A 24,300-nucleotide genomic window follows, 5' to 3' on the forward strand; every position below is an offset into this window, starting at 1 on the left:
GATGGGGATGGGATGGCTCCACCCCCTCCCGGGGGTGCACAAGATGGCCAACGAGCACGGGATACACTCATTCGCATTTACTTTTGGGAGACTGCACATTGACAGCATTGCATGGATATGACGATGCCAGTTGATAAATTAATTGACTGCAAATGAAATGATGGATGTCCACTCATTAAGGATTTTCTCAACAGTGATATATTTCAAGTAAAACAGGGAAGAAGGAGCATTGGGTAGGGAAGCTGTACACCCGTGCCCACCCACCACCCAAACATACCCACCCCCAACCAGGCCCCAAACTACTAACCCCCTAATGGATGTCATGATGCGTGCTCCGAAACCCCTGGAGCAGTTGGGCCCACCCCAGTCCCTGTCACCCGGAAGGACTTGTCAGCCCCCAAGTAAGTGCCCCAGAGCCTCATGGACTCAGTCCTGGCGCCGTTGGCGCCAGGCTCATGAAAGGGGCTGAACTCATGGAACTATTTAATCTGCCTAGTGAGGCTGAACCTTCTTTATATCCAGGGTGTGGCAGAAGGACTACTTTTCCTGAGAAGACAGGGTGTGGTAAAGGGACTTCTTTACCTGGGACTACTTGCAAGGCTATTTAAGCCACACCCTGCAGGCAGAACACGCTTCGCGTTATTCTGCACTCCTGCAGAGTAACGGTCACCGTGTCTGCTCAGTCCTCGAGTTTCTGCAGCCACGCCCGTCCGAGACTTCCATCCATCGGTGCCTGGAAGAAGAAAAGGAGAGGAACAGGTGTTACTTCAGCGACAAAGGCCTTCCCTGCAATTCTGCCCATCGGTTCCGTCTCCAGCTGGACTTCCGATCGCCGCCCCCGTTGGAAAAGGACTTCTGCGCAGGCATCCAATACTCACCTGGGATTCTGCATTCCTCGGGGTTACTTCGGAGCGGTTCTTCCATTCTTCATCGTGGGGCTGCGCCGCGCCTGCAAAAAGGGAACAGAAAACAGCAGTTCGAGGGGATTGGGTCCTCCAACGTATTCCATATCTATGACAGATAATGTCCACAGCTGTGCTGCTTCGGAAAATCTTTGGCGTCTGCGTCCTGTGTCGATGACGTCGATGCTCCGTCCCCGAGGACCTCCACCGACGGCCGACGTCACCCGATGTGATAAGTAGGACGCACGACGCCCATAGCCTCAGTTCCGTTTTTTCCACAAACGTGTTCGCTTCGTGAATCTCGGTACGCCTTGACTCGTTGGAGTTTGCTGTTTTCTATTCTCGGTTCGTTGAACCTGTTCCGTTTGTTATGAACACCTGTTCGTGGCGATGTCTTTCTCATCTTCGACCCCGCGTCCGGGCTTCAAGAACTGCGGGGACTGTGGGTCCAAGATGTCGGTCACGGACTCGCACGACACCTGCCTCTGGTGCCTCGGGGTGGCCCACGATACGGACGACTGTGTCGACTGCCAGTCGCTCACTGCAAAGGCCTTGCAGGAACGCAAGAAGAAGCTGTCGGTAGGCCGGGTGTCTAAGACCCGGAAGTGGAGGTCTGCGGGGCTTTCGACCGATGACTCGAGGGGTGACTCTCCGCGTCGTCGTCGGAAGTCCAGTGGGTCTCCTTCCAGGAGTCGGTCTCGCCACTCCTGCGCCTCTTCTAGGTATTCCAGGAAGCGCCGGCATAGGTCGCCTTCCCCGTCCTCTTCTGAGGACTCCGCCCGTCGGCGGGTCGCTTATCTCTCCATGCAAGCGACACCGGAGGAATGGGCTTCCTTCGGGAAGCAGATGCTAGCGATTCTGGAATCGCAGGGCACCGGTCCGTCCGCGCCTCCGAGTGGGGTCGGTCGGCACCGGTCGAGAGACACCGCCCGTACGCCTTTTGGCTCGGGTGGTCGGCACGGCTCGTGGGAGAGGTCCCGCTCGGACAAGGGTAGCCGTTCTCGCCATGCCCGTTCCAGGTCCCGGTCCTCGACGCGCTCGAGACCACGTGATCCTGTGCCTGTGGCGCCGAGGTCGTCGACGATTTCTCTCGAGGCTCCGCCCCTGAGGGGGTCGTCGGTGCCCAGGTTGTCGAGAGACACGCTCGGAGCTCCGACTTCGAGGACTGTGTCGACGCCGCCGATGCTGGCGGCGCTACAGCTGACGTCGACGCTGATTCGCACTACGTCGCCGCCTTTTCTGTCGACGCCGACTCGTTCGGCGCCCCCGACGCCTTTTCTGTCGACGCCGGCGCCGACTTGTTCGGCGCCCTTGACGCCTTTTGAGGCGGTGGTGTCGGAGGGGCCCCGTGGCACGGGGTTTGCCTCTAGAAAGGCTATGGCTAAGGTCCGCCACTGCTTTGGTCCGCAGAGGTCTTTCTCTCCCCGCCTGGAGTACATTCCAGAGGGTGATGAAGGCTCTGATGGCGGCCTGGTTCCGGTTACGGTTCCAGATTACCTTATCTCGGGCCATAGCCAGTTTGATGACCTGAGGCAGTTGCTGCATGATGCCAGTTGACTGGACACCTCTCCGGAGGTGGAGTTTTGTCGGCCGGAGCCTGGCACTCATGCCGATTGTTCATATCGGCGCCTTATGTCTCGGGTTACCGAGTACTTGGGTTGGTCAGCTCCCCCAGGGGAGTTCGTTCAGGATGATCTCACGGACATCATTGATCTCGGTCCACCCACTGACCCGGTTTTGCCTTTTCATATAGCTCTGCAGAGAAGGGTGGCGGCGGCTTGGTCTGCTCCGGAGAGTCTCCCGGCAGTGGGCAAGTCTTTGTCGCGAAAATACCGTCCAGCCACTAGCGACCCGAGCTACTTGTCTAGGCACCCCACCCCGAAGAGTTTGGTGGTGCAGGCGGCTACGGCCCCGGTAAAGCAGGCGTCGTATCCTACCATCCCTCCGGATAGGGACGACAGCTGGGCAAAGAAAGTGTTTTCTTCTGGGGGTATGGCGCTTCAGGCGGCCAACTCCATATGTGCCTTGTCTCGTTTCACACACACTCTGTGGAACTGTGTTGTATTAGCTGCTGAACATATTCCCGAAGGGGACGAACGGGATGGTTTCCTTGCTATGGTTCAGGATGGCAAGGATGCTATGTGTGAGGCCATTCAGTCGGGTTTGGACTTGGCGGATTGTGTCAGCCGGTCCATGGTGGCGAGCACCGTAATGCGCAGGTTTACGTGGTTGCAAAAGTCTGGGTTCGCTCCTGATGTGCAGTCCCGGCTCCTTTGACGGTGAACACCTTTTTGGCAGCAAGGCTGACGAGAGCCTTGAGAGGTTGCAGACCTCCAAAGCTGCAGCGAAGTCGTTGGGCGCTGCAGTTCGCCAACCTCCGCCTTTTCGTCCTAGGGGACAGCAATGGAGGGGAGGTTCCTTTTGCTATTACTCTTCCTTCAGTAAAGCGAGGGGAGCTAGCAGTCAAAGAGGCCATCGTAAGAGTGCCAGAGGTGGAAACAAAGGTACTTGAGGTGCCAAGGCCGCTCGGGCAGTTGCTTCTTTGCCCTCGGGCAACGCCGCAGCCGCTACCACTCAGTCATGAGGCCAGGTCCCATGGTTCGCCGGTTGGGGGAAGGCTGGCGCAGCATCTTGTACAGTGGCAAGCCATTACTTCGGATGTGTGGGTTCTGGAGATCATAACCCACGGCTACTGCCTTCCTTTTTGGCAGAGGCCTCACGACAATCCACCAGGGAGCCTCTCTTTGAAGAGTCCGGATCCGCTCCTTGTGCAGGAAATTCAAGCCCTGCTGGAGAAAGGTGCCATAGAACTGGTGCCTGTAGCGGAGAGGAACAAGGGTTGGTATTCCCCTTATTTTTTGATATCGAAGAAAGACGGGGGATTGAGACCCATCATGGACTTGCGCGGTTTGAACAAACTCCTCAGGAAGGACAAGTTCAAGATGGTGACTCTTTCTCAAGTCCTCCAGGCCCTTCAACTTCAGGACTGGTTGGTGTCTCTCGACCTCAAGGATGCCTACTTCCATGTGCCAATCCATCCCAAGCACAAGAAGTACCTGAGGTTCGCGGTTGGCAACTCGCACTTTCAGTTTCGGGTCCTGCCGTTTGGATTGACCTCCGCCCCGAGGGTTTTCACCAAGCTCATGGTGGTGGTGGCAGCGCATCTCAGGAAAGGGGGGATTCACGTCTACCCCTACCTGGATGATTGGTTGATCAGGGGGAGCTCTCTCGAGCAAGTCCTGGATCATATGTCCGTCACCTGCCACTCCCTACACAGGCTGGGCTTCTCCCTCAATTTAAAGAAGTCCCATTTGACACCAACGCAGCGGCTCCAGTACATCGGAGCAGTGCTCGACACGTCCCTGGGGCAGTGTTTTCCTCCTCAGGTGAGGGCTCTTCACATTCAGCAGATGGTGCACAAGTTTCAGTTTGCCCAGAATCTCCCAGCGTCCGAGTTCTTGAGACTGCTCGGCCTCATCGCATCCTGCATTCTTCTGGTGCCAGAGGCTCGTCTGCGAATGAGATCTTTGCAGTGGGCACTCAAGCTCCAGTGGTCTCAGTCCTCCAGCAGGCTGTCGGACCCTGTTCAGGTGCCGCCCTTGGTAGCCCGGGACCTTCTGTGGTGGGCCGTCGAGGGCAATCTGATGAAGGGGCCCCCATTTTGGCTGCCCTGGCCGGAGGTGACGATCGTGACGGACGCATCCCTCACGGGATGGGGAGCTCATGCCAACGAGTTGACAGTCAGCGGTCGTTGGTCTCTGTCGGAGTCCAGACTCCATATCTATCTGTTGGAGCTGAGAGCCGTCAGGCTAGCCCTGAAGGCTTTTCTGCCGACTGTGCGCGGAAAGAGTGTCCTGATTCTAACTGACAACACGGTGGCCATGCACTACCTCAACAAAAAGAGGGGGGGCAGGGTCACTTCCGCTGTGCAGGGAGGCGATGCAGCTCGAGTTCTGGGCCATCCAGCAGGAAGTTTCGATCTCGGCGGTTCATCTGGCCGGAGACGACAACGAGACGGCGGACGCTCTGAGCAGGCAGAGAACGATCTCTCACGAGTGGGAGCTGGCTCAGGAGATTCTCCTGGAGATCTTCGCCCTTTGGGGGACCCCTCAAGTGGATCTCTTCGCCTCCAGTGTCAACCGGAAGTGCAAAAGGTTTTGCTTGCGGGAATTTCCTCCAAAAGGAGCCTTAGGAGACACGTTCGTGGTGGAGTGGTCATTCCCACTGCTGTATGCATTTCCTCCAGTCCCCGTCATCCCGCAAGTGCTGCGTAGGTTACGGAGGTTCGGTTCCTGGATGATCCTCATTGCTCCGGCGTGGGCCCGGAGGACATGGTACCCGGACCTTCTAGACTTGTCCATCTGCCCTCCACGTCGTCTTCCCTACCTATACGATCTGCTCTTACGGGAGGGGGGTCAGGTTCTCCATCCAGTGGTCAGATCCCTCAATCTTCACGCTTGGCTTCTGAAAGATGGGTCTAAGGATTGGGACCTCCCTGAAGACGTGATGGAGGTGTTGCTTTCAGCCAGGCGGCCGGCAACTAAGTCTCTGTACCGTTGGAGAAAGTTCTGCGACTGGTGCAGAGTTCAGAATGTGGATCCTTTTGAATTTGACATTCCCATGGTTCTGTCTTTTTTGCTTTCTTTGGCCCACAGGGGCTTGCAAGTGGGGACCATTAAAGGTTACCTGGCTGCGCTGTCCATATTTAAGCGCTCGTCTGAAGAGTGTTCCTATTTTGAAATTCCTTTAATTTCGCAGTTTCTGAAGGGGCTCACTAATGTGTTCCCTCCGTCATCTTTTCTTGTGCCAGGTTTGGATTTGAACCTTGTTCTTAAGTTTCTTATGGGTGCTCTGTTTGAGCCTTTACATTCTTGCCCCTTGAGGCTGTTTACTCTGAAAACTGTGTTTTTGGTTGCGGTTACTTCCGCTCGCAGAGTGAGTGAGTTACAGGCACTTTCAGTTAAGCCACCCTTCATTGTGTTTCACAAGGACAGGGTTGTCCTTAGAGTTCGTCCTTCTTTTCTTCCGAAGGTGGTTTCGGAATTTCATTTGAGCCAGAAGGTTGTTCTTCCTGCGTTCTATCCTCCTCCACATCCTGGTAAGGAAGAGGAGAGGCTCCATAGGCTTGATCCTCGGAGAGCGTTGAGCTTTTATATTTCGTGCATGTCCCGGGTCAGAGTGGACGATCAACCTTTCATTGGTTACGCTGGAAAGCGTTTGGGACAAGCTGTGATGAAACAGACTTTGTCTCGTTGGATTATTTTAGCTATCTCCGAGTGTTAACGCTTGGCGGGTAAGGACCCTCCGGCTGGCTTGCAGGCCCATTGGAGTGGCTGCGTCTACTGCCCTGCAGAGGGGAGTTACTATTCGTCACATCTGTGATGCAGCAACCTGGGCTTCAGTACTTACTTTTGTACTTCACTACTCCCTCGATTCCTCGATTCCATCAGAGGGCAAGATCTCGCCTTTGGCAAGGCAGTTCTCTATTCCGCAATTTGATTGGGCATGCTAAATTTATATTCTAAATTCTTTCCCACCTCCTTGCTTGGTACTGCTTTGGGAGTCTGTCATAGATATGGAATACGTTGGAGGACCCAATCCCCTCGAAGAACAAGTTACTTTCTTACCTGGTAACGTTCTTTCGATGGGATGGTCCGACGACGTATTCCATATCGCTCCCTCCCTGCCTTCCCCACTGCAGAATTTCTTTTGCGATTGCAGCTTGCGTTCCGCAAGGCCTTGTGTGTCTGACTGGCAGAAAACTGGTGGCACACGTTCTGGGAAAAAACTATAACTGAGGCTATGGGCGTCGTGCGTCCTACTTATCACATCGGGTGACGTCGGCCGTCGGAGGAGGTCCTCGGGGACAGCGCATCAACGTCATCGACGCAGGATGCAGACGCCAAAGATTTTCTGAAGCAGCACAGCTGTGGACATTACCTGTCATAGATATGGAATACGTCGTCGGACCATCCCATCGAAAGAACGTTACCAGGTAAGAAAGTAACTTGTTTGTTAGTCGCGCACAATACAAAAACGAACAATTGTTCAGCCATCCAGTGCCACTCATCCGTGCTCATACTCACCTGGAGACAACCAGTTCAGCATTCTAGGAGAGTCAATTCTTCTTCTAACCTTCCGTACAAGACCGCATCTGCAAGAAAGACAAAACACGTTTAAACCTTGGAACAATAAGACTTGAGCATCTATACCAAGCTCTCATTGGGATAGAGACTTACCTGATTAATCCAAGCATTCCTGAAACACAGCAACAGGCACTCAGGAACAGTGAAGTAACTGTGTCCAGAGAAAGACTGAGCCTACTGCGCCCCTGCTGAAGGTCAAGCAGGACGGAGAGCCCACCTCAACAAACTCAAAGGTGATCTGGAGAGAAGTCGGGCATCAGGAGGTTTATTTATTTATTTATTTAAATTTATATAGCGCGCAAGTAACCCATGGGCATTGAGGCGCTGTTACTTGCAAGAGCTTAGTTACAGGCAAAGAAGCATTCATCAGTACATTATGTATTCAACAGGCATAGAGCTGCTGTTTTGGTTGGTACAGTTGGTCATTACAAACAGTTTATGCACTGGAACATAGGAGATGTATTCAGCTGGTGCGAGGAATCTTATGTGAATAAGATGGTTTTTATGGATTTGCGGAAGGTGCAAAGGGAGGCCTCACCTCGGATTATAGGAGGTAGGGCGTTCCAGTGAGTGGGTGCGAGATATGGGAAGCTGGAGCCGCCAGCTCTGGCTTTTTTTACTAATGGCACAGAAAGCATGTTAGTATATGGTGATCTGGTTGGCCTCGTAGTAGAGACGGGGTGGATCCTTTGGGAGAGGTAGTCGGGGGCAGTAAGGTGAAAGCACTTGTGAGTCAGTGTCAGCGTTTTGAAGATGATCCTTTCTTTTATTGGGAGCCAGTGTGCTCGTTTTCTGGCTTCCGAGATGTGTTCTCGTTTGGCAATGCCTTGGGCTGCCCGGAGAGCGCTATTCTGAATGATTTGTAACCTCTCTAGGTTTTTGTTGGATGTACCTAGGAAGAGTACATTACAATAGTCAAGCCTAGATCCAGTGATGGCTCTGGCTATGTTAGTGCAGTTCTCTTTGGAGAGAAAGGGCCTGACTGCGTTGATTAGTTTGGCATGATATGCAGCTGCAGAGGCTATAGCGTTGACTTGTTTAACCATGGATAGGTTGGAATCTAAGTAGACGCCAAGTGTTTTGACTGATTCTGAGACAGGTATTTTGATGGAGTCTATGGTGAAGTGACTGAACTGGGAGTCTAGATTTTTCAGCGTGTCGGGTGAGCCTACCAGGAGGAGTTCAGTCTTGTCTGAGTTGAGGCATAGTCCATTGTCTGCCATCCAGGCTTGGATGGTGTTGTAGAGGTTGTTGAGGGTCATGGAGTCAGTGTCGTAGTTGCCAGTGAGGGTGAGGAGGATCTGTGTGTCATCAGCGTAGTTGGTGTATGAAATGCCCATGGCGTCAAGGATGAGAAAAAGGGGTTGTGTGAAGATGTTGTAGAGGGTGGGTGAGAGGCAGGAGCTTTGGGGCACACCACAGAGTATGATAGTAGGTGAGGCTGATGCTAGGTCCGAGAATACTTGCATGATTCTGTCTTGTAAGAACGAAGTGATCCATGCTGTGGCTTCAGGGGAAAATGTGGCCGTAGAGGATAGGTGGTGGCATAGGACGTCATGATCCACGAGGTCGAAAGCCGCGGATAGATCAAGAAGTAGGAGAAGTGCTGGTTTGCCCATGTCTCTGGCATCGTCCATTTGGTTTTTCAGGTCAAGTAGGGCGGTTTCGGTCCCGTGTCTGGGGCGGAAGCCTGATTGTCGGAGTCCTAAGAGTTTGTTCTCTTCAATGAAATGTTGAACCTGCAGGTATGCTGCTTTGTCCAGTATTTTGAGGAGGAAGGGGACAGTGGTGATGGGTCTATAGTTGTTGGGGGAGGTGGGGTCAAAGGTGGGTTTTTTTTAGGAGAGGGCGGACCCAGGCTTCCTTGCGGGAGGCAGGGACTTTCCCTGTAGCAAAGGAGGCGTTTATAAAGGCTGTAAGGAAGGGAGCTAATGCTTCGGCGCAGTCTTTGATAATGGTGGCTGGGCATACATCACCTTTGCAATTGGAGGGTTTGATGTTCCTCATTATGTTGGTGATGTCTTTTTCTAGAATGGGTTTGAATGAAAAGGGTTGGGGGGTGTCCGGGCTGGTGGTGGGACAGGGGTGTGTGTGTTGGGTAGGGCTTACTTGGTGGCTAGTATTTTGTTTTGGAGCAGACTCAGTTTATTTTTCATGGCTGCTTGTATATCATCATACCAGGCCTTGTCTTTGGTGAAGTTCTGGGGGGCAGGCGCGGGTGTCTCTAGCTCCCTGAAAATGGCAAAGATTTCTTTAGTGCTGGATTGGGCTTCAGAGATTCTGGATTCAAAGGATTTGGCCTTAGCTAGGGTGATTGCTTTTTTATATCTAGTGGAGCATGATTTAAAAGTCATCTTGTCTTTGTCAGAATGAGACATTTGCCACTGAGTGAGGGCATCCTTTTTTTCAGTGCGGAGTGCGAGGAGGTCTGGGGTGAACCAGGAGTTGGAATGGGTGGTGGGTTTGGCTTTACGGGGTTTAAGGGGGGCAATGGAGTTAATGGCTGCTTTGATGGCAGCTTCATAGGCTGTTGCGAGTGTTTCTGGGTCTGTGGAGAAAGGGGGTCTGAAGGCTGGGCCTTGGAGGAAAGGCAGTAGCCTTTCCTTAGTGAGTTGGCGGGAGCTTCTGGCGAGGCAGGGTGGCAGTGGGTGGGGTGGGGGGGTGGTGGAGCAGGTGGTGAGGATGCTGAAGATGATGATGTGGTGGTCTGACCATGGGGTGGGAAGGTTTCCAGTGATGATGAGTGGGCAGTTATGTTGCGCAATCCAGTCAAGGGTTCTGCCCTGGGCGTGGGTTGGGCTAAAGATGGTGTTGTTGTAGCCCAGAGCCTTGAGGGCTGAGTCAAGAGATTTGGCTGCTGGGTCCTTCCTGTCCAGGAGACTTAGGTTAACATCCCCCAGGAGAATGGCTTGAGATTGTTTCTTGAGGTTGTCAGAGAGGAGGTGGATGAGAGAGGCTTGGAAGTCACCTGTTGGGCCTGGGGGGCGGTAGACAATGTGGACAGCAATGGTACATTGGGGAGATAGGTTAATTTTGACTTGGAGGTAGTCACTGTTGTGCAGGGATTTCTCTACTTTCCTGATAGAAAAGCAGTCTTTGGCAATAATTGCTACACCTCCCCCTTTGGATAGCCGATCTTGTCTGGTGATGGAATATCCAGGCGGTAGTGCGAGGGTGAGTGCCGGGCCAGATGCATCGTGAAGCCATGTTTCAGAAATCATGAGTAGATCGAGGTCATGGGTGGTTAGGAGGTCGTGGATGTCTAAAGCGTGGGCATTGATGGATCTAGCGTTAATCATGGCGCATTTAAGATGGGGTTCGGTAGTGGCTGGGGAGTGGGTGGACATAGGTGGTAAAACATTTGGCACAGTAGCATTCAAAATGGTGGTAGAAGAATTGCTAACCACAGATTTTACACTGGGGGGCCTAGTTTCAGAAGTGGTGGACACAGGTTGTAAAACATTTGGCACAGTAGCATTCAAAATGGTGGTAGAAGAATTGCTGACCACAGATTTTACACTGGGGGGCCTGGTTTCAGAAGTGGTGGACACAGGTTGTAAAACATTTGGCACAGTAGCATTCAAAATGGTGGTAGAAGAATTGCTAACCACAGATTTTACACTGGGGGGCCTGGTTTCAGAAGTGGTGGACACAGGTTGTAAAACATTTGGCACAGTAGCATTCAAAATGGTGGTAGAAGAATTGCTAACCACAGATTTTACACTGGGGTGCTCACTTTCAGTAGAAGTGGGCACAAGTGGTGACAAGTTTAGTACGGTTGTGGCACACCTGTGGATGTGGTACAGTACTTTATTGTCTGCTTTATTGTCTGTATTCATCGACGCTGTAGGCTTTGGGCGGATGAGTCTTGCAGTGATCAAATATGGCGAGGGCGGTGAGGTGCGCAAACTTAGCCGGTCATTGCAGGTGTTCGTGGGTAGGGGATGGGAGTAGAGAGTGGCCTGCAGCGTGTGGGTGCGTAATCTGATGAATCTACTATGCAGGCATGGGTATGAGCGAGGTGAGTTGTGGTTCTGGCTCTTACCTCCGGAGTGCGGCATAGATTTCTGGCAGACGGCAGACGAGCAGCAAAGAGCTGATAAGAGCATGGGAGGCCTTTCCTCACGGCCTTCCCTGCTCGGCTTCGCCTCTCGGCCCTCTCCCCCTCCGTTTAAAGCAGGAGGGGAGGGGCAGGCAGAGAGAGGCAGCAAATGGGCGCTCGGGCCCGCGGCGGTGATGTCGGCTGGCTTCTTTGTTGGGATGACGTCCATGGCAACCATGGACGCCATTTCGAGTGATTCTGGAGCCGTGAGACACGCGGCGAATGGCGCCGTGTGTGTGGAACACATGGTTGTTCCGACTTCGTTTCTTTCGGCTCCCAGCTGATGCGATCGCGGTCCTCGCAGCAGAGCTGATAAGAGCATGGGAGGCCTTTCCTCACGGCCTTCCCCGCTCGGCTTCGCCTCTCGGCCCTCTCCCCCTCCGTTTAAAGCAGGAGGGGAGGGGCAGGCAGAGAGAGGCAGCAAATGGGCGCTCGGGCCCGCGGCGGTGATGTCGGCTGGCTTCTTTGTTGGGATGGCGTCCATGGCAACCATGGACGCCATTTCGAGTGATTCCGGAGCCGTGAGACACGCGGCGAATGGCGCCGTGTGTGTGGAACACATGGTTGTTCCGACTTCGTTTCTTTCGGCTCCCAGCTGATGCGATCGCGGTCCTCGCAGCAGAGCTGATAAGAGCATGGGAGGCCTTTCCTCACGGCCTTCCCTGCTCGGCTTCGCCTCTCGGCCCTCTCCCCCTCCGTTTAAAGCAGGAGGGGAGGGGCAGGCAGAGAGAGGCAGCAAATGGGCGCTCGGGCCCGCGGCGGTGATGTCGGCTGGCTTCTTTGTTGGGATGGCGTCCATGGCAACCATGGACGCCATTTCGAGTGATTCCGGAGCCGTGAGACACGCGGCGAATGGCGCCGTGTGTGTGGAACACATGGTTCTTCCGACTTCGTTTCTTTCGGCTCCCAGCTGATGCGATCGCGGTCCTCGCAGCAGAGCTGATAAGAGGAAGTGGGACCAATCCAACCCACTCATTAGCTAACATCTTGTTTCAACATTGCAGGCTAACGCCTCCTGGGGAGATAACAGGGGAGAAGACACCATCATACCATCAAAACTACGCCAGTACAGATATTGGTCATACGACTACGTGCTACACCCCCGGGGAGACCAGGTGAGCGTGACAATGGACCTCCCCCACCACCCAAACGCGCCCACCCCCATACACCCATTGTGTCTATGAATGTCTCCTGCACAGCCAAAAACACATGGCATTATTTACGTGTCCACTTCTGCGCATGGGCATCCTTGCCGCCTGAGGGCCCTGTCAGGCGACTTGAGTGCCTCCGTGGGCTGGCAGTGGTGGAGCTAGATGGGGTGGTGCTGGTGGATGGCACTGTTGGTGGAAGTGTTGGCATACGTCCCAGATACGCCTGCTGGGCAAGCAACATGGACTCTGCTATGGTGGAGGTGTTATTGTTGCCCTCCCGGACATGGCGTACCAAGGTCACGATGGTGGTGGCAGAACGTCCAATGGCCCTGGAGATCCTACGCACAGATGTGGTATAACTCCCTCTGCAGCCTGGCCTTCTCCCGTTGCAGCCTGGACTCCTCCATATGCCTTTCAACAAGCTGCGTAAGGGTGGTCTGCTGATCCTCCATCCGCTGCATGCAGGCATTCAGCTCGGCCATGGAGGGGGTTGGCGACCTCATGCGACTATGCAGTGATGGGGGGCTGAACTGGAGGTCGTGGAGGGATTATAGGTCATCCAGGTTGGGCCCCTACCCCTGTGGCCCTACATCAGCCTGGAAGGCTGGGGCACTGTTGTCACTGCCTGCAGCCTCCTCTGCAGTGCAGATGTTCTCACGGATGGGATCTGTGGGCATGATGGGTGGGCGTAGCACTTGTGTGGCAGCAGGCAGCATGGGGATGGTGGTATTGGCTGGTGCATCCGTGCCAGATGCAGCTGGTGGCTGAGTTGCAGAGCAGCTTGCGTCGTCCTCCTGGGCAGGGGTGCTGCGTTGTCCATGTGCAGGTGCACTTTGCCTCGCCTGGTTGGCGTAGTAGCTGTCACTTAAAATGGCTGTGGGGACACAGAGGGCATGCTATTATTTGTGTGCTGGTACCTGATGGGCCCATCACATGCATCAGACAGGTCGATCAGTGAGCACTTGCATTTACACGCATATGAATGTTGATGCACTCAGTTGAGGTGTATGTGTCTCTGCTTGTAACCAGTCACGCACTGTGAGCATGTCCAATGGCCATGTATTATGGGGGTGTTGCTTCTCGTCTGGCTCATGGGTGGGTCCTTTGGGTCACTCCTGCCCTGACTGGTGGGGGGGTTGTGAATGGCTACTTTGGGTCACTCCTGTTCTGACTGGGGGGGTTGTGAATGGCTACTTTGGGTCACTCCTGCCCTGACTGGGGGGAGGAGGGGTTGTGAATGGCTCCTTTGGGTCATTCCTGCCCTGACTGGGGGGAAGATGGGTTGTGAATGGCTCCTTTGGGTCACTCCTGCCCTGACTGGGGAGGGGGGAGGGGTTGTGAACGGCTCCATTGGGTCACTCCTGGCCTCAAAAAGCACTAATTTCTTCGTCATCTGGGCACTTACTGGCATCTGCAGGTGGGCTCACTCCTGCCTTGGTATCGCCACTGCCATGTATTGCCTCAAGGTGGAGTACACTTTTGCAGCGCTCCTCCCATGTCTGCAGTTTATGTGGTGATGCAGGCCCTCCACCTGTGTCACTGCTCTGCTGCCGGTGTGCAGCTATGAGGTTTCACACCCTGAGTCTGAGGTTGTCCCACCTCTTGTGGCAGTCCTTCACTCTGCGGGTTGTTACACCGACTGCTGTGCACTTGCGTTCAGCATCAGCCCACACCTCCTTCCGACGTTGCTGCGTTGCACGGAGCTGGTCAGCGCTGAAGAGCATTTCAGCATGCTGCACAATGTGGTCCACTATTACAGTGAGCTCTGCCTCGCTGAATCGCTGTTTCCGCTGTCTCTGTGCAGGGATCCTTGATGCCATGGTGGTGGTTCTTCTTGACTTCTCAGAGTGGTGATCTGACCTGTGCTGACTGGATGGCAGTGGATTGTGGTTTATATAATGGCCCCCTATCTCTTTCTGGCTTTTGCAGTCATGGTATTTCAGCTTCCGGTGTTTCCGTGTCCGTGACTACGGTGGCGGTTGCGTTTTTTGCACTGCTTTTTGAGGCGGTATGTCCATTTCCGTGGGTTTTTCCGTGATGACGTTGACACAGTTTATGCCTTGGTGTGCTGCGTGTGACTGACAGGCCGTAATCGGCCGCAGTTTCCGCAACCTTGCGGACGTGGAAAATGTATCACCGTCATCACGGAATCACTGCATTCTGGACCGACTGACTCGTAATGAGGCCCACTGTTTTAGAATTACTATTTTACTCCCTTAAAAAATAATTTTACTAACAACTTTAAAATAAAATGTTTGTTCTCCAACATGGAGTCTGGCATGGATTCACAAGCTCATGAATATTCCCCGTCGTCAGTCTGGGAATCCTCGGTAAAGAAAGAATCAGTTTCAGTTTTGTTTCTGAACTGTCTTTCTACTAGTAACCAATCACTGGTCTCTGGGTCATACTGCCCCCAACCAATGACTGCCCTCTACCTAAGCCCCTCCTCTGGCAGCCATCTTCAGATTTTTACTGCACGTTCAAGTGTTGGGAGTCCTCGTGCTATAGCTCTCGAGCTTTTACTGCGTTTTGCATTTTTTTTGAAGAGTTTACTCTTATATTTTCGGTCAATCGAGCCTCAAGCTCCACCGATTCTGCTTCCGATCAACGGAGACCGGTTTTGGAATTCTTCTACGCCCCTCAAGGGCGAATTTTCATCAAGTTTTCACTTCTTGGAGGATTCCGGAAGATCTTTTAGGCCTACCTCGCGTGGACATGGCCCAGGACAAAGGAAACACGACGCCTGTTGGATCCAAGCAGTTCAGGAGCTGCCCTCGATGTGGATTACAGAATCTCTTCAAGGAAGATGAGCACTCTCGGTGCCTCTACTGCCTTCACGACGACAAATCGCACATGGAGAAGGACTGTGAAGGACCGTCAGACCCGACTCACTAACTGGCTGGAAGGGAAGAGCCCAGCAGCAGGTGAGAAGAAGAAGAAGTTTGAGCGGTCTTCTAAGACCTTTTAGGGTGCTCCAGCGATGGGAGCCCAACAAAAGGCAAAGTACTGCGAGTCCGCGGGCACCGGGAGCGCCGTTGGTTCGGGCTCCTCGGCTGCCAGGCAGGGCGCTACATCCACGACTCCATAAACCACGAGCCAACGCTCTGGCTCAGGGAAAAGGAAGTCGGAGAACCCGGCTAAGCTTCCGGAGAAGCTCCGGTCGATCCCGACGGAGAAAGCTAAGGGGGGGCGAGGCGGTGACCCTGCCCCTAAGGCGAAGGCCCCGGAGGCGGCCAAGGTCGTGAAGGCCCTGATCCACCCGGCGAAGGCCTCGATTGAAGGAGTCGTGGTGGCTCTGGCGAAGCCTGCCGAGGCTACACCAGTGGAATCGTCTTCTGGGCCTAGGCGGACATAGAGCGCGACAGTGGAGCTGACGAGGAACTGCGGGTTGTGGAGGATACGGAGGATCCTCGCCCGAGCCGTCGCTCCTGTCGTAAACTATGCCACAAGACAACTCAGGGGCGATCTTGATGGCCATCCAGACCCTGTGTACGGAGATAAGGACGAGGTTACCCTTATCCCCAGCGGACGACCCAGCAGTGCCTGGACTTTCGGGGAGCCCACCGGACAAGCAGAGGCGAATCCATCCCCCCCGCCTTTCCAGCCTACACCTCCTTCCCCTCCTCCGAGGGATGAGATGGGAACGGAGATGGCGACAACGGGGACGGACCGCGACGGTGGTGACGACGGGATGTATCTCCCATCACCCCCGGCCCGTGCCTCCACTCCCGATGAAATTGGCTCCTTTCACACCATGATCGCCAGGGCATCAGAGCTTTTCCAGCTTTGACCCGAGGAGCAGAAGAAGGAAGGTTTCCTCTACCAATGACAGGAGGCCAAGAGGAAGACTGTCCTCTCAGTCTCGTTACTGGACGACATCTGGGATGAAGGACTATTGTTACTCAAGAACCCGTCCACGGCTCCTGCGAAGAGGGACCAGTATGAGAAGAAGTACCGGGTCCCGGATTCCGCCCAGATGTGCCTCAGAGCTCAGCCGTCCCCGGATTCAGTGCTCTCCTCAGCGGCCAAAAAGAAGTTGGCAGGGGTGATGGCATCAACTTCCACTTCCCACAGACGGCGAGGGGAAGAAGCTGGACGCCATGGGACGAGTCATCTCGTCGGTGGCGACGACCATCAAAGCGGCCAAAGCCCTCGCGATCGTGGCATGCTACGACAGTGAGATGTGATTCAAGATCGCTCCCCTCCTGGATTTCCTACCAGATGACAAGAGGGCGAAGGCCCTTGAAATCCAACAGGAAGGAGAGTTGGAGTTGGACCACACCATCATGGTGGCCACGGACATCGCTGACACCGGATTTCAACAGATGGGCAACAGCATTTGCCTTCGCCGGCGCGGTTGGCTCAAGGCCACCGACTTCCCTCAGGACGTTCAGACCAGGGTACTGGACATGCCGTTCGACGGGAACAACCTGTTCGGCAAGGCAGTGGACGAGTCACTCCAGGCCATCAAGGCAGACACCGAGACGGCCCGGGCCTTGGGACCCCCAGAGGCAAGTCTCCATCAACGACGGCCGCCCTTTCGGTCCCAGAGGCAAGTCTCAAGGTGCCACCAAAGGATTTGGTGGCGGTTCCCCGTCATACTGCCAAGCGGCCCGCTTATCGTCGCAGGAGGTCTACAGAGGCGGCAGCAAGGCCGGAGGACGTCATCGTCGCTAAGGAGGCCAAGGCGCCACATGCCACCGCTACTTCTAGAGGTACGAGCAATGCTAAAAAAGGGAGCGATAGAACTCGTCCCGAAGAGGCTCCGGGGCTCCGGAGTGTACTCGCGGTACTTCCTCGTCCGAAAGAAGACCGGTGGTTGGCGACCCATCCTGGACCTTTGTCGTCTAAAAAAATACATCAAGTCCCAGGAATTCCGGATGGTGACCCTTCAGCAGGTGCTGGGACAGCTAGAGGAGGGTGACTTCCTATCGTCGCTGGACTTGGAGGATGCCTACTTCCACATCCCCATATGCAAAGGACATTGAAAGTTCCTACGGTTCGTGGTCCAGGGGAAACACTTCCAGTTCAAGGCCCTGCCCTTCGGATTGAAGTCGGCGCCCAGGGTCTTCACCAAGTGCCTGGCACCGGTAGCGGTGCTGCTGCGCCTGCAGGGTATCCACGTTTACCCCTACCTGGACGAGCAAAGTCAAGGGAACACATCGAAGATCGTCCAACTGCTCCCCGATCTGGGATTCTCGATCAACTTTGCAAAATCCCACTTGGTACCGTCGCAAGACGCCCTGTTCCTTGGAGCCAGACTCGACACAGGGGCGCGATTGGCTTTGCCATCGGAGGAAAGGACGAAGGCCATCCTGGGCAAGGTACAACGGCTGTTGACCATGGACATGGCCAGGGTGAGGTCCATCAAGTCCCTACTCGGCATGATGTCATTGTGTATCTACCTCGTGCGCCTACGCAGGTTGCGGATGCGACCACTGCCGGAGTTCCTCGACGCCCGTTGGATGCAAGCAGCGGGCAGTTTCGAAGACAAGATCTCCCTCAACGAGACGTTCCACCAAGCGATCTGGTGGTGGGTCAACCAAGCGCATCTAGCGGCGGGTATGGACTTCCAGACCCCAACACATCAGGAGACGGTGACGACGGACGCCTCCCTGGAAGGATGGGGAGCGCACACCAGAGATCTCCACGCAAGAGGACTTTGGCTCCCAGAGGAGAGGTCACTACACATCAACGTCCTGGAGCTCTGAGCCATGTTCTGGGCCCTCAGGTTGTTCCTCCCGTCCCTCAAGGGCAAGGTGGTGAGGGTCTTTACCAACAACACCACCACAATGTTCTACATCCGGAAACAAGGGGGCACCAGATCCCCAGCCCTATCCAAGGCAGCGCAAGACCTGTGGCACTGGGCCGTTGCCCAGGGGATGTTCCTGGTACCCTTCCACCTGGCAGGAGTAAAGAACACTGTTGCCGACTCGCTCAGCAAGGTGCTGCGCTCGTGCCATGAGTGGGAACTACGGCAGGACCAAGTGGATCTGCTATTTCGACTATGGGACAATCCCCAGATGATCTATTTGCGACGGCGACGAACGCCAAGTACCGGAGGTTCTCCAGCAGGTTTCCCCAGCCGCCGAGCATGGGCGATGCATTCTCCTTCCCCTGAGACGGCCTGTATGCGTTCCCACCATTGCCGTTGCTTCTGCGACTCATCAGTCAACTCAGACGGTCCCGGTGCAGGATGGTCCTCGTCGCACCGGCGTGGCTGAGGCAGATATGGTTCCCGGACCTTCTGGACTTGTCACCATCCCCCCTAGTCAAACTGCTGACGGACGCAGATCTTCTCACCAGGAAAGGAGGCGCCATCCTACATCACGACCCGGGATCGCTGAACCTGCAGGCCTGGCTCCTGCAGCACTAGAGTTCGGAGGCTACGATATCTCGGCGGACTGCACGGAGGTCCTTGCAAAGGCCAGGGCGTCCTCGACTCTCAAGTGCTATGGGCATAAATGGAAGAAGTTCTCTGTCTGGTGCCGTGCACAGAAGATCAACCCTCTGCGGATTACAGCCCCTTAAGTGCTGCCGTACCTGCTTATGCTGGCCAAGGCGGGGCTGGCACATGCCTCCATCAAGATCCATCTGGTGGCTATCTCCCGCTACACCAGAACTCCGGGGCAGTCGTTGCTGTGGTCTCACTGATTAGTGAAGGAGTTCATGAAAGGACTGTTCCACTCGTTCCCGCCGGTGAAGGCCACGGCCCTGGCGTGGGAGCTCAACGTGGTGCTGACCAGGCTCATGGGCCCGCCATTCGAGTCTCTGCATTCGGCACCGTTGAAATTCCTATCGTGGAAAACAGCGTTTCTTGTGGCCATCACCTCTGCACGACGAGTGGGAGAGATCCAGGCCATCTCCTGTAAACTGCCATACCTGACTTTCCACGAGACAAGGGTAGTGCTGAGGACGCACCCCTCCTTCTCGCCCAAGGTGCCGTCGGACTTCCATCTCAACGAGCCCTTGGTGTTACCTATTTTCTTCCCGTTGCCTTCGTCGCCGGCTGCGAGGACTTTGCACTCGCTAGATGTGGCTAGAGCGCTGAAGTTCTACGTGGACCGCACAAAGAGTTTTCAGATGACATCACAATTTTGGACCTGTGAACCAGGGGAAGGCCCTCTCGAAGGCTTCCATTTCCAGATGGCTCTCCGGCTGCATCATGCACTGTCACCGGTTGGCAAACCGACTGTTGCCTGGCCGTCCGAGAGCCCATTCGACCAAAACAATCGCTGCTACCACGGCGTTCCTGTCTGGTGTGCCCCTGCTGGAAATATGCAGGGCTGCTACGTGGAGGTCGACGCACACCTTCACAAGATTCTACTGCGTCGACCGGGATTCCAGGGAGGAGTCCAGAGTCGGCCAGGCAGTGCTGCGCAACCTGTTTGATTGAAGGTGAGCCTGGTGAGGAGGTAAGAGATGCTTAATGTTGAGTTATTGAAATGCTTAATGTTGAGGCTTGCCACCTCCCGTGGTTGTGCATGTGTGTACTGCTATGTATTCTTGTATTCATGAGCATGTGAATCCATGCCAGACTCCATGCTGGACAAGGAACAAGTTACTTACCTATAACTGTTGTTCTCCAGCATGGGTCTGGCATGGATTCACCTGCGAACCCTCCCTCCGACCCCTCTGCGGCTCTTCTCTTGGTCCTACTGCCACTTTACGTGCTACCAAATCTGAAGATGGCTGCCAGAGGAGGGGCTTAGGTAGAGGGCAGTCATTGGCTGGAGGCAGTATAACACAGAGACCAGTGATTGGTTACTAGTAGAAAGGCAGTTGTCATGAACCACTGATTCTGGCCCTTCTGGACTTCGTGGTCCATGATGTACCGCAACATCAGGTCGGCGATCCTCCCAACATGGCCGAAAGCATGGGAACGCTGCTCTCTAGTGTCCACGTGCAACGCGCTTCTTCCTAGAAAATGGGCACACCTCCACGGCTCTGCGCGTCTCAACGCTACTGATCTGAGTTGTTCGGTGTGTGTATCGTTCCCGTCTATCTTTCAGTTACCTAACCTTTCCTCCTTCCTGGAATCCCTTCCTTTTCCTGCCTCGCTTCGGTAAGGCCATTCTCCCCTTCATCCCGGAATCCGTCTCGTGCTCGCTGAGCATTGGACATCAGTTACCCTTCCTTCCTAGATTCCTCCGCGGTAACTTCCCTGGATTCTGAACGCAACCTGCTTAAGGCAGTCGGCACTCGTCACACTGGAACCCGAAGACTCACGTCCCTTCCTGTACAAGTCCCGATCAGTGAGGAAGAAGGAAGGAGTACCCAAGAAGACCGCAATCGAGGACAAACCGGTGAGAAATAGGAAAGGGTGTGACAACAGTTCAGAAACGAAACTGAAACTGATTTTTTCTTTACCGAGGATTCCCAGCATGACAACAGGGAATATTCATGAGCATGTGAATCCATGCCAGACCCATGCTGGAGAACAACAGTTACAGGTAAATAACTTGTTCCTTAACACACTCTTTCTTGTTCGATCCCTGGTTCCAGTAATTTACATATATTGGGTCAGTAATATTCCATTATTGTTGTTCTAATACTCCATGCATTGTTTTACAGTAAGGCAAATGGGTCCTTCACACCAAAGCAATCTGTTGTCTAAATTGTTTCATGCATAATTCTCAACTAGTCGGTCACTTCTAGGCTGCACACAATCAACTGTGAAAGGGGACTCATAATTTGTAAATGAGAAGTGCTCTGAATTTTTTCTTTGAAAGGACAAATCCTAGTCCTGTTTTAAATGTAACTAAACGCGTTGAAAAATCCTAGACTAGAGATCTGGATGTCTGCAATATGGCTGTATGTCTAAGCATTTTCTGAGCTCTAACACCATTGAAAATGTCATACCTTTTAAAGCAGTCCTACAGAATTGTATATGAAGTACCTTTTTTGGTGTCTTACTATTAGGCCCCTCAAGAGATACTGCTTTGTTTTTTTTGGTATTAGATTTTAAAACGTTGGCCTTTGTAGCCTGAGTGGAGAATATTTACAAGCTTGGTTTCCTTTAGGATGCTACGAAGGGGAATCTTAGCAGTTTCTATAGCAATAAAGTTCTTCCTTGCCCACACTTGAGCCATGTTCTTCAAGGACAATAAAGCAGTTTTGCAGGCTTATTGTTGGCCCTTGAACATTAAAGACATTACCAGCTAGTAGATTGTGCTCCCTTGAAGTCAGGTGTCATGAATAGCTTCATAGTATTCCAAGTCACCATTACATTTTTAACATGGCTTTACATATGCCAGTGAATAATCTAATGGTGGTACTATTGCTACTTCCTTTTGTAAGTATAATGTCTCATTATAAATAGTGAGGCTGTAAGAGCACATTGGTTTTCTGGTAACTTTACAAACCATTCAGACTTTGGTGTTGTTAATCCTGATGTCACTTAAACATCATGTGTCAAGATTGTGCATTATGTGCTTGTACTACTGTAACCTTTATTCCTCATTTAATTATATAGGATCTGCCGGACCTGGAAGATGTTAATGTGAGTGATTACCCTGTAGCATGTGAAGCCCTACCAACCAAGGTAGGCCAATTTAATGTAATGTAATACAATTTAGTTGCATTATATATCCTCACCCTTGAAATTGTGCATAGAATATTCATTGCTTTATTGGGGAATATCGTTGCCATTGGGTTCTTTTGTCATTTCCATAACATCAAACCTAGTACAAAGGGATTTTTTTCTAGAATATTAGCCAAGTGCACTGGTCGAAGTGTGCTAAAAGAAGTAGTGGAACTATGTTCCCTGTTGGTCTGCCCGAGCTGCCCACAAACCTCACCACCATGCCCCTCCCACACGTAATCTAAACCCCCCAAAAAGCGCACCTGCTGTTTAAGGGAACGTTCAGTGCAGTGCATTGAAGTGTAAGTTTCAACTTCTTCCTACACTTTTATTTTAAAACTAAGCCATTCCAGAACGGTTTCTTGAACGGTAAAATGTAATTGAAAAGGGGAGCACTGCTCTCAACCGCTCCCGCCCACTTCGACCACTGGGCAAGTGATTTGGTTCGAGTCATGTTTTCACTCATCAAATATAGTCTGGTACAGGGTTGTCAAACAGAAGACTTGTGGGCCATATCGGGTCCACGGTGCCTCTTCCTCCAGCTCTGCACTGACGATGCTTATTGCTGATGAATGCACTAGATAATATCAAAGACCAGGCTCCTTGGCTGCAGAGGCCTCGGTTTCATTAATGGGATAGAAAAGCCCAATCACCATTCGCTGGTTCTCTGCAGAACATCCAGTGATGCTGAGCACCAGTGTACTAAAACCAAACTGCGTGAAAGAATGGGAAATTCAAGCAAGGCAAACAACTCAGTGATGAGCAGAAATGTAACCAACAAAATGAACACACATGAATAAGAAGTCGCCTCCCATGAATTCGCTGTTTTCTTTTGACAACTTTACCAGGTGCTTCTTCAGTGATGGTATGGCAGAAATGTGATTACTGTGCTTTCATTTCTTTGTGTCGCACCATTTTGTGTCAAGCGCACCCAGGATTTGCTGCAGTGAAATGCTCCTGTGCACTGTTGGTGATCTGGCATCTGAAGTATTGGAATACTTTTATTTTTTTTAAACTGTGTTTATTGATTTTAAAACGCATACCACCAAACCACAACATAACAAAACAGTCAGAGTGCCATTACCACAAAAGAAAAAAGTACATAACCACATCCTCATCCATGTCCCCAGATATCCTTGTCAATTGCAACCATATTATTCCGGTGAGGCCATATCATATGATATGATATGATATGGTATTTGTAACGCGCCTATACACAAGTGTTTCAAGGCGCGACGAGGCGGGGGGGGGAAACAAGGGAAAGACAGACAAACGATCCTACTAGGCCAGGTGTCATTCAGATCGCGCAAGTGCCGAGGTAAGGGGAAAAAGGAGAAAGTGCAAGGGGAGGAGGTGGGGGGGAAAGTGCAGTACAAGGTAAGTAGCGTAAAATAAATAATGAATAAAAAGGGCCAGCTGGTGGCAAGTGCGAGGTAAGTGCATAGCAAGTGCTGGGAAGGGGGCTGTAGGGATACAGTGACAGTCCCACGGTGCAGGGGGGGCCAAGGGAGGCAGTGCAGGTGGAGAGTGGCTGGGCCCTGGACCGAGGTCGCGGAGAGTGGCCCAGATGCAGGTTAAGTGCAGAATTCAGTGGGGAGTTAAGCAGGTTTAGCAGGGGAGAGGGAGAGAGAAGGCAGAAGCGAAGAGGAAGGTTTTGAGGTGCTTCCGGAACCGGAGATGGTTCTCCTCAAGTTTCAGGGAGGCAGGAAGGCTGTTCCAGAGGGAGGCCCCTCCTGCGGAGAGAGATCTACCCCCAGCTCGTTGCTTCGAGAAGCGGCTGACCATGAGGGAGTTGGAGACGGATGAGCGAAGTGCTCGTGAAGGAAGATATTTAGGAAGAGAGAGTTGAAGGTATTTAGGCCCCAGGCCCCAGAAGGCCTTGTGGACAATGCAGAGGGTTTTGAACTTAATCCTCGCAGCCACTGGGAGCCAGTGAAGAGATTTCAGTCCAGGAGAGATACGGTCCCTGGGCTTGAGGCCAAGGACAAGTCTCGCAGTTCTGTTCTGGATAAGTTGCAGAGGGCGGAGAGTGGAGGCAGGCAGATTTAGATAGAGGCTGTTACAGTAGTCCAGCCTTGAGAGAACCAGGGCTCGGGAGACAGTGAGCTTCTGGGGGAAGGAGAGGAAGGGAAGAATACCTCTGAGGAGGTGCAGTTGGTAGTGAGACTTCTTAGAGACGTCAGATATATGAGGAGAGAAGGAGAGTGTGGAGTCGAAGATGACCCCGAGGTTTTTAGCCTTGCAGGTAGGGGCAGGAGGGGGGCCAAGGGAGGCCGGCCAGAGAGCTGAAGGGAAGGAGGGAGTGGGTGTGCCGATGAGTAGAATCTCAGTCTTACTGGCGTTAAGGCAGAGGTCATTGGCGGCACACCATTCCTTGACAGCAGACAGACAGTCGGAGATGAGGGAAGGAGAGGAG

General features: G+C 53.1%; 1 protein-coding gene across 4 annotated transcripts in view; it reads left to right on the plus strand.

Moving 5' to 3' along the window:
• Window positions 1–24,300, plus strand: part of DNAAF1 (dynein axonemal assembly factor 1) — a 1,258,717-nt gene that overhangs the window by 1,130,984 nt on the left and 103,433 nt on the right. For all 4 annotated transcript variants that reach the window (XM_069639748.1, XM_069639762.1, XM_069639771.1 and 1 more), the window contains one exon: window positions 21,777–21,845. In XM_069639748.1, the coding sequence (XP_069495849.1) occupies window positions 21,777–21,845 (69 nt within the window). The remainder of the gene's footprint in view (window positions 1–21,776; window positions 21,846–24,300) is intronic.

This window comes from Ambystoma mexicanum, chromosome 1q, assembly GCF_040938575.1.
Source record: "Ambystoma mexicanum isolate Mex_15411 chromosome 1q, UKY_AmexF1_1, whole genome shotgun sequence".
NCBI classification, from domain to species: Eukaryota; Metazoa; Chordata; class Amphibia; order Caudata; family Ambystomatidae; genus Ambystoma; species Ambystoma mexicanum.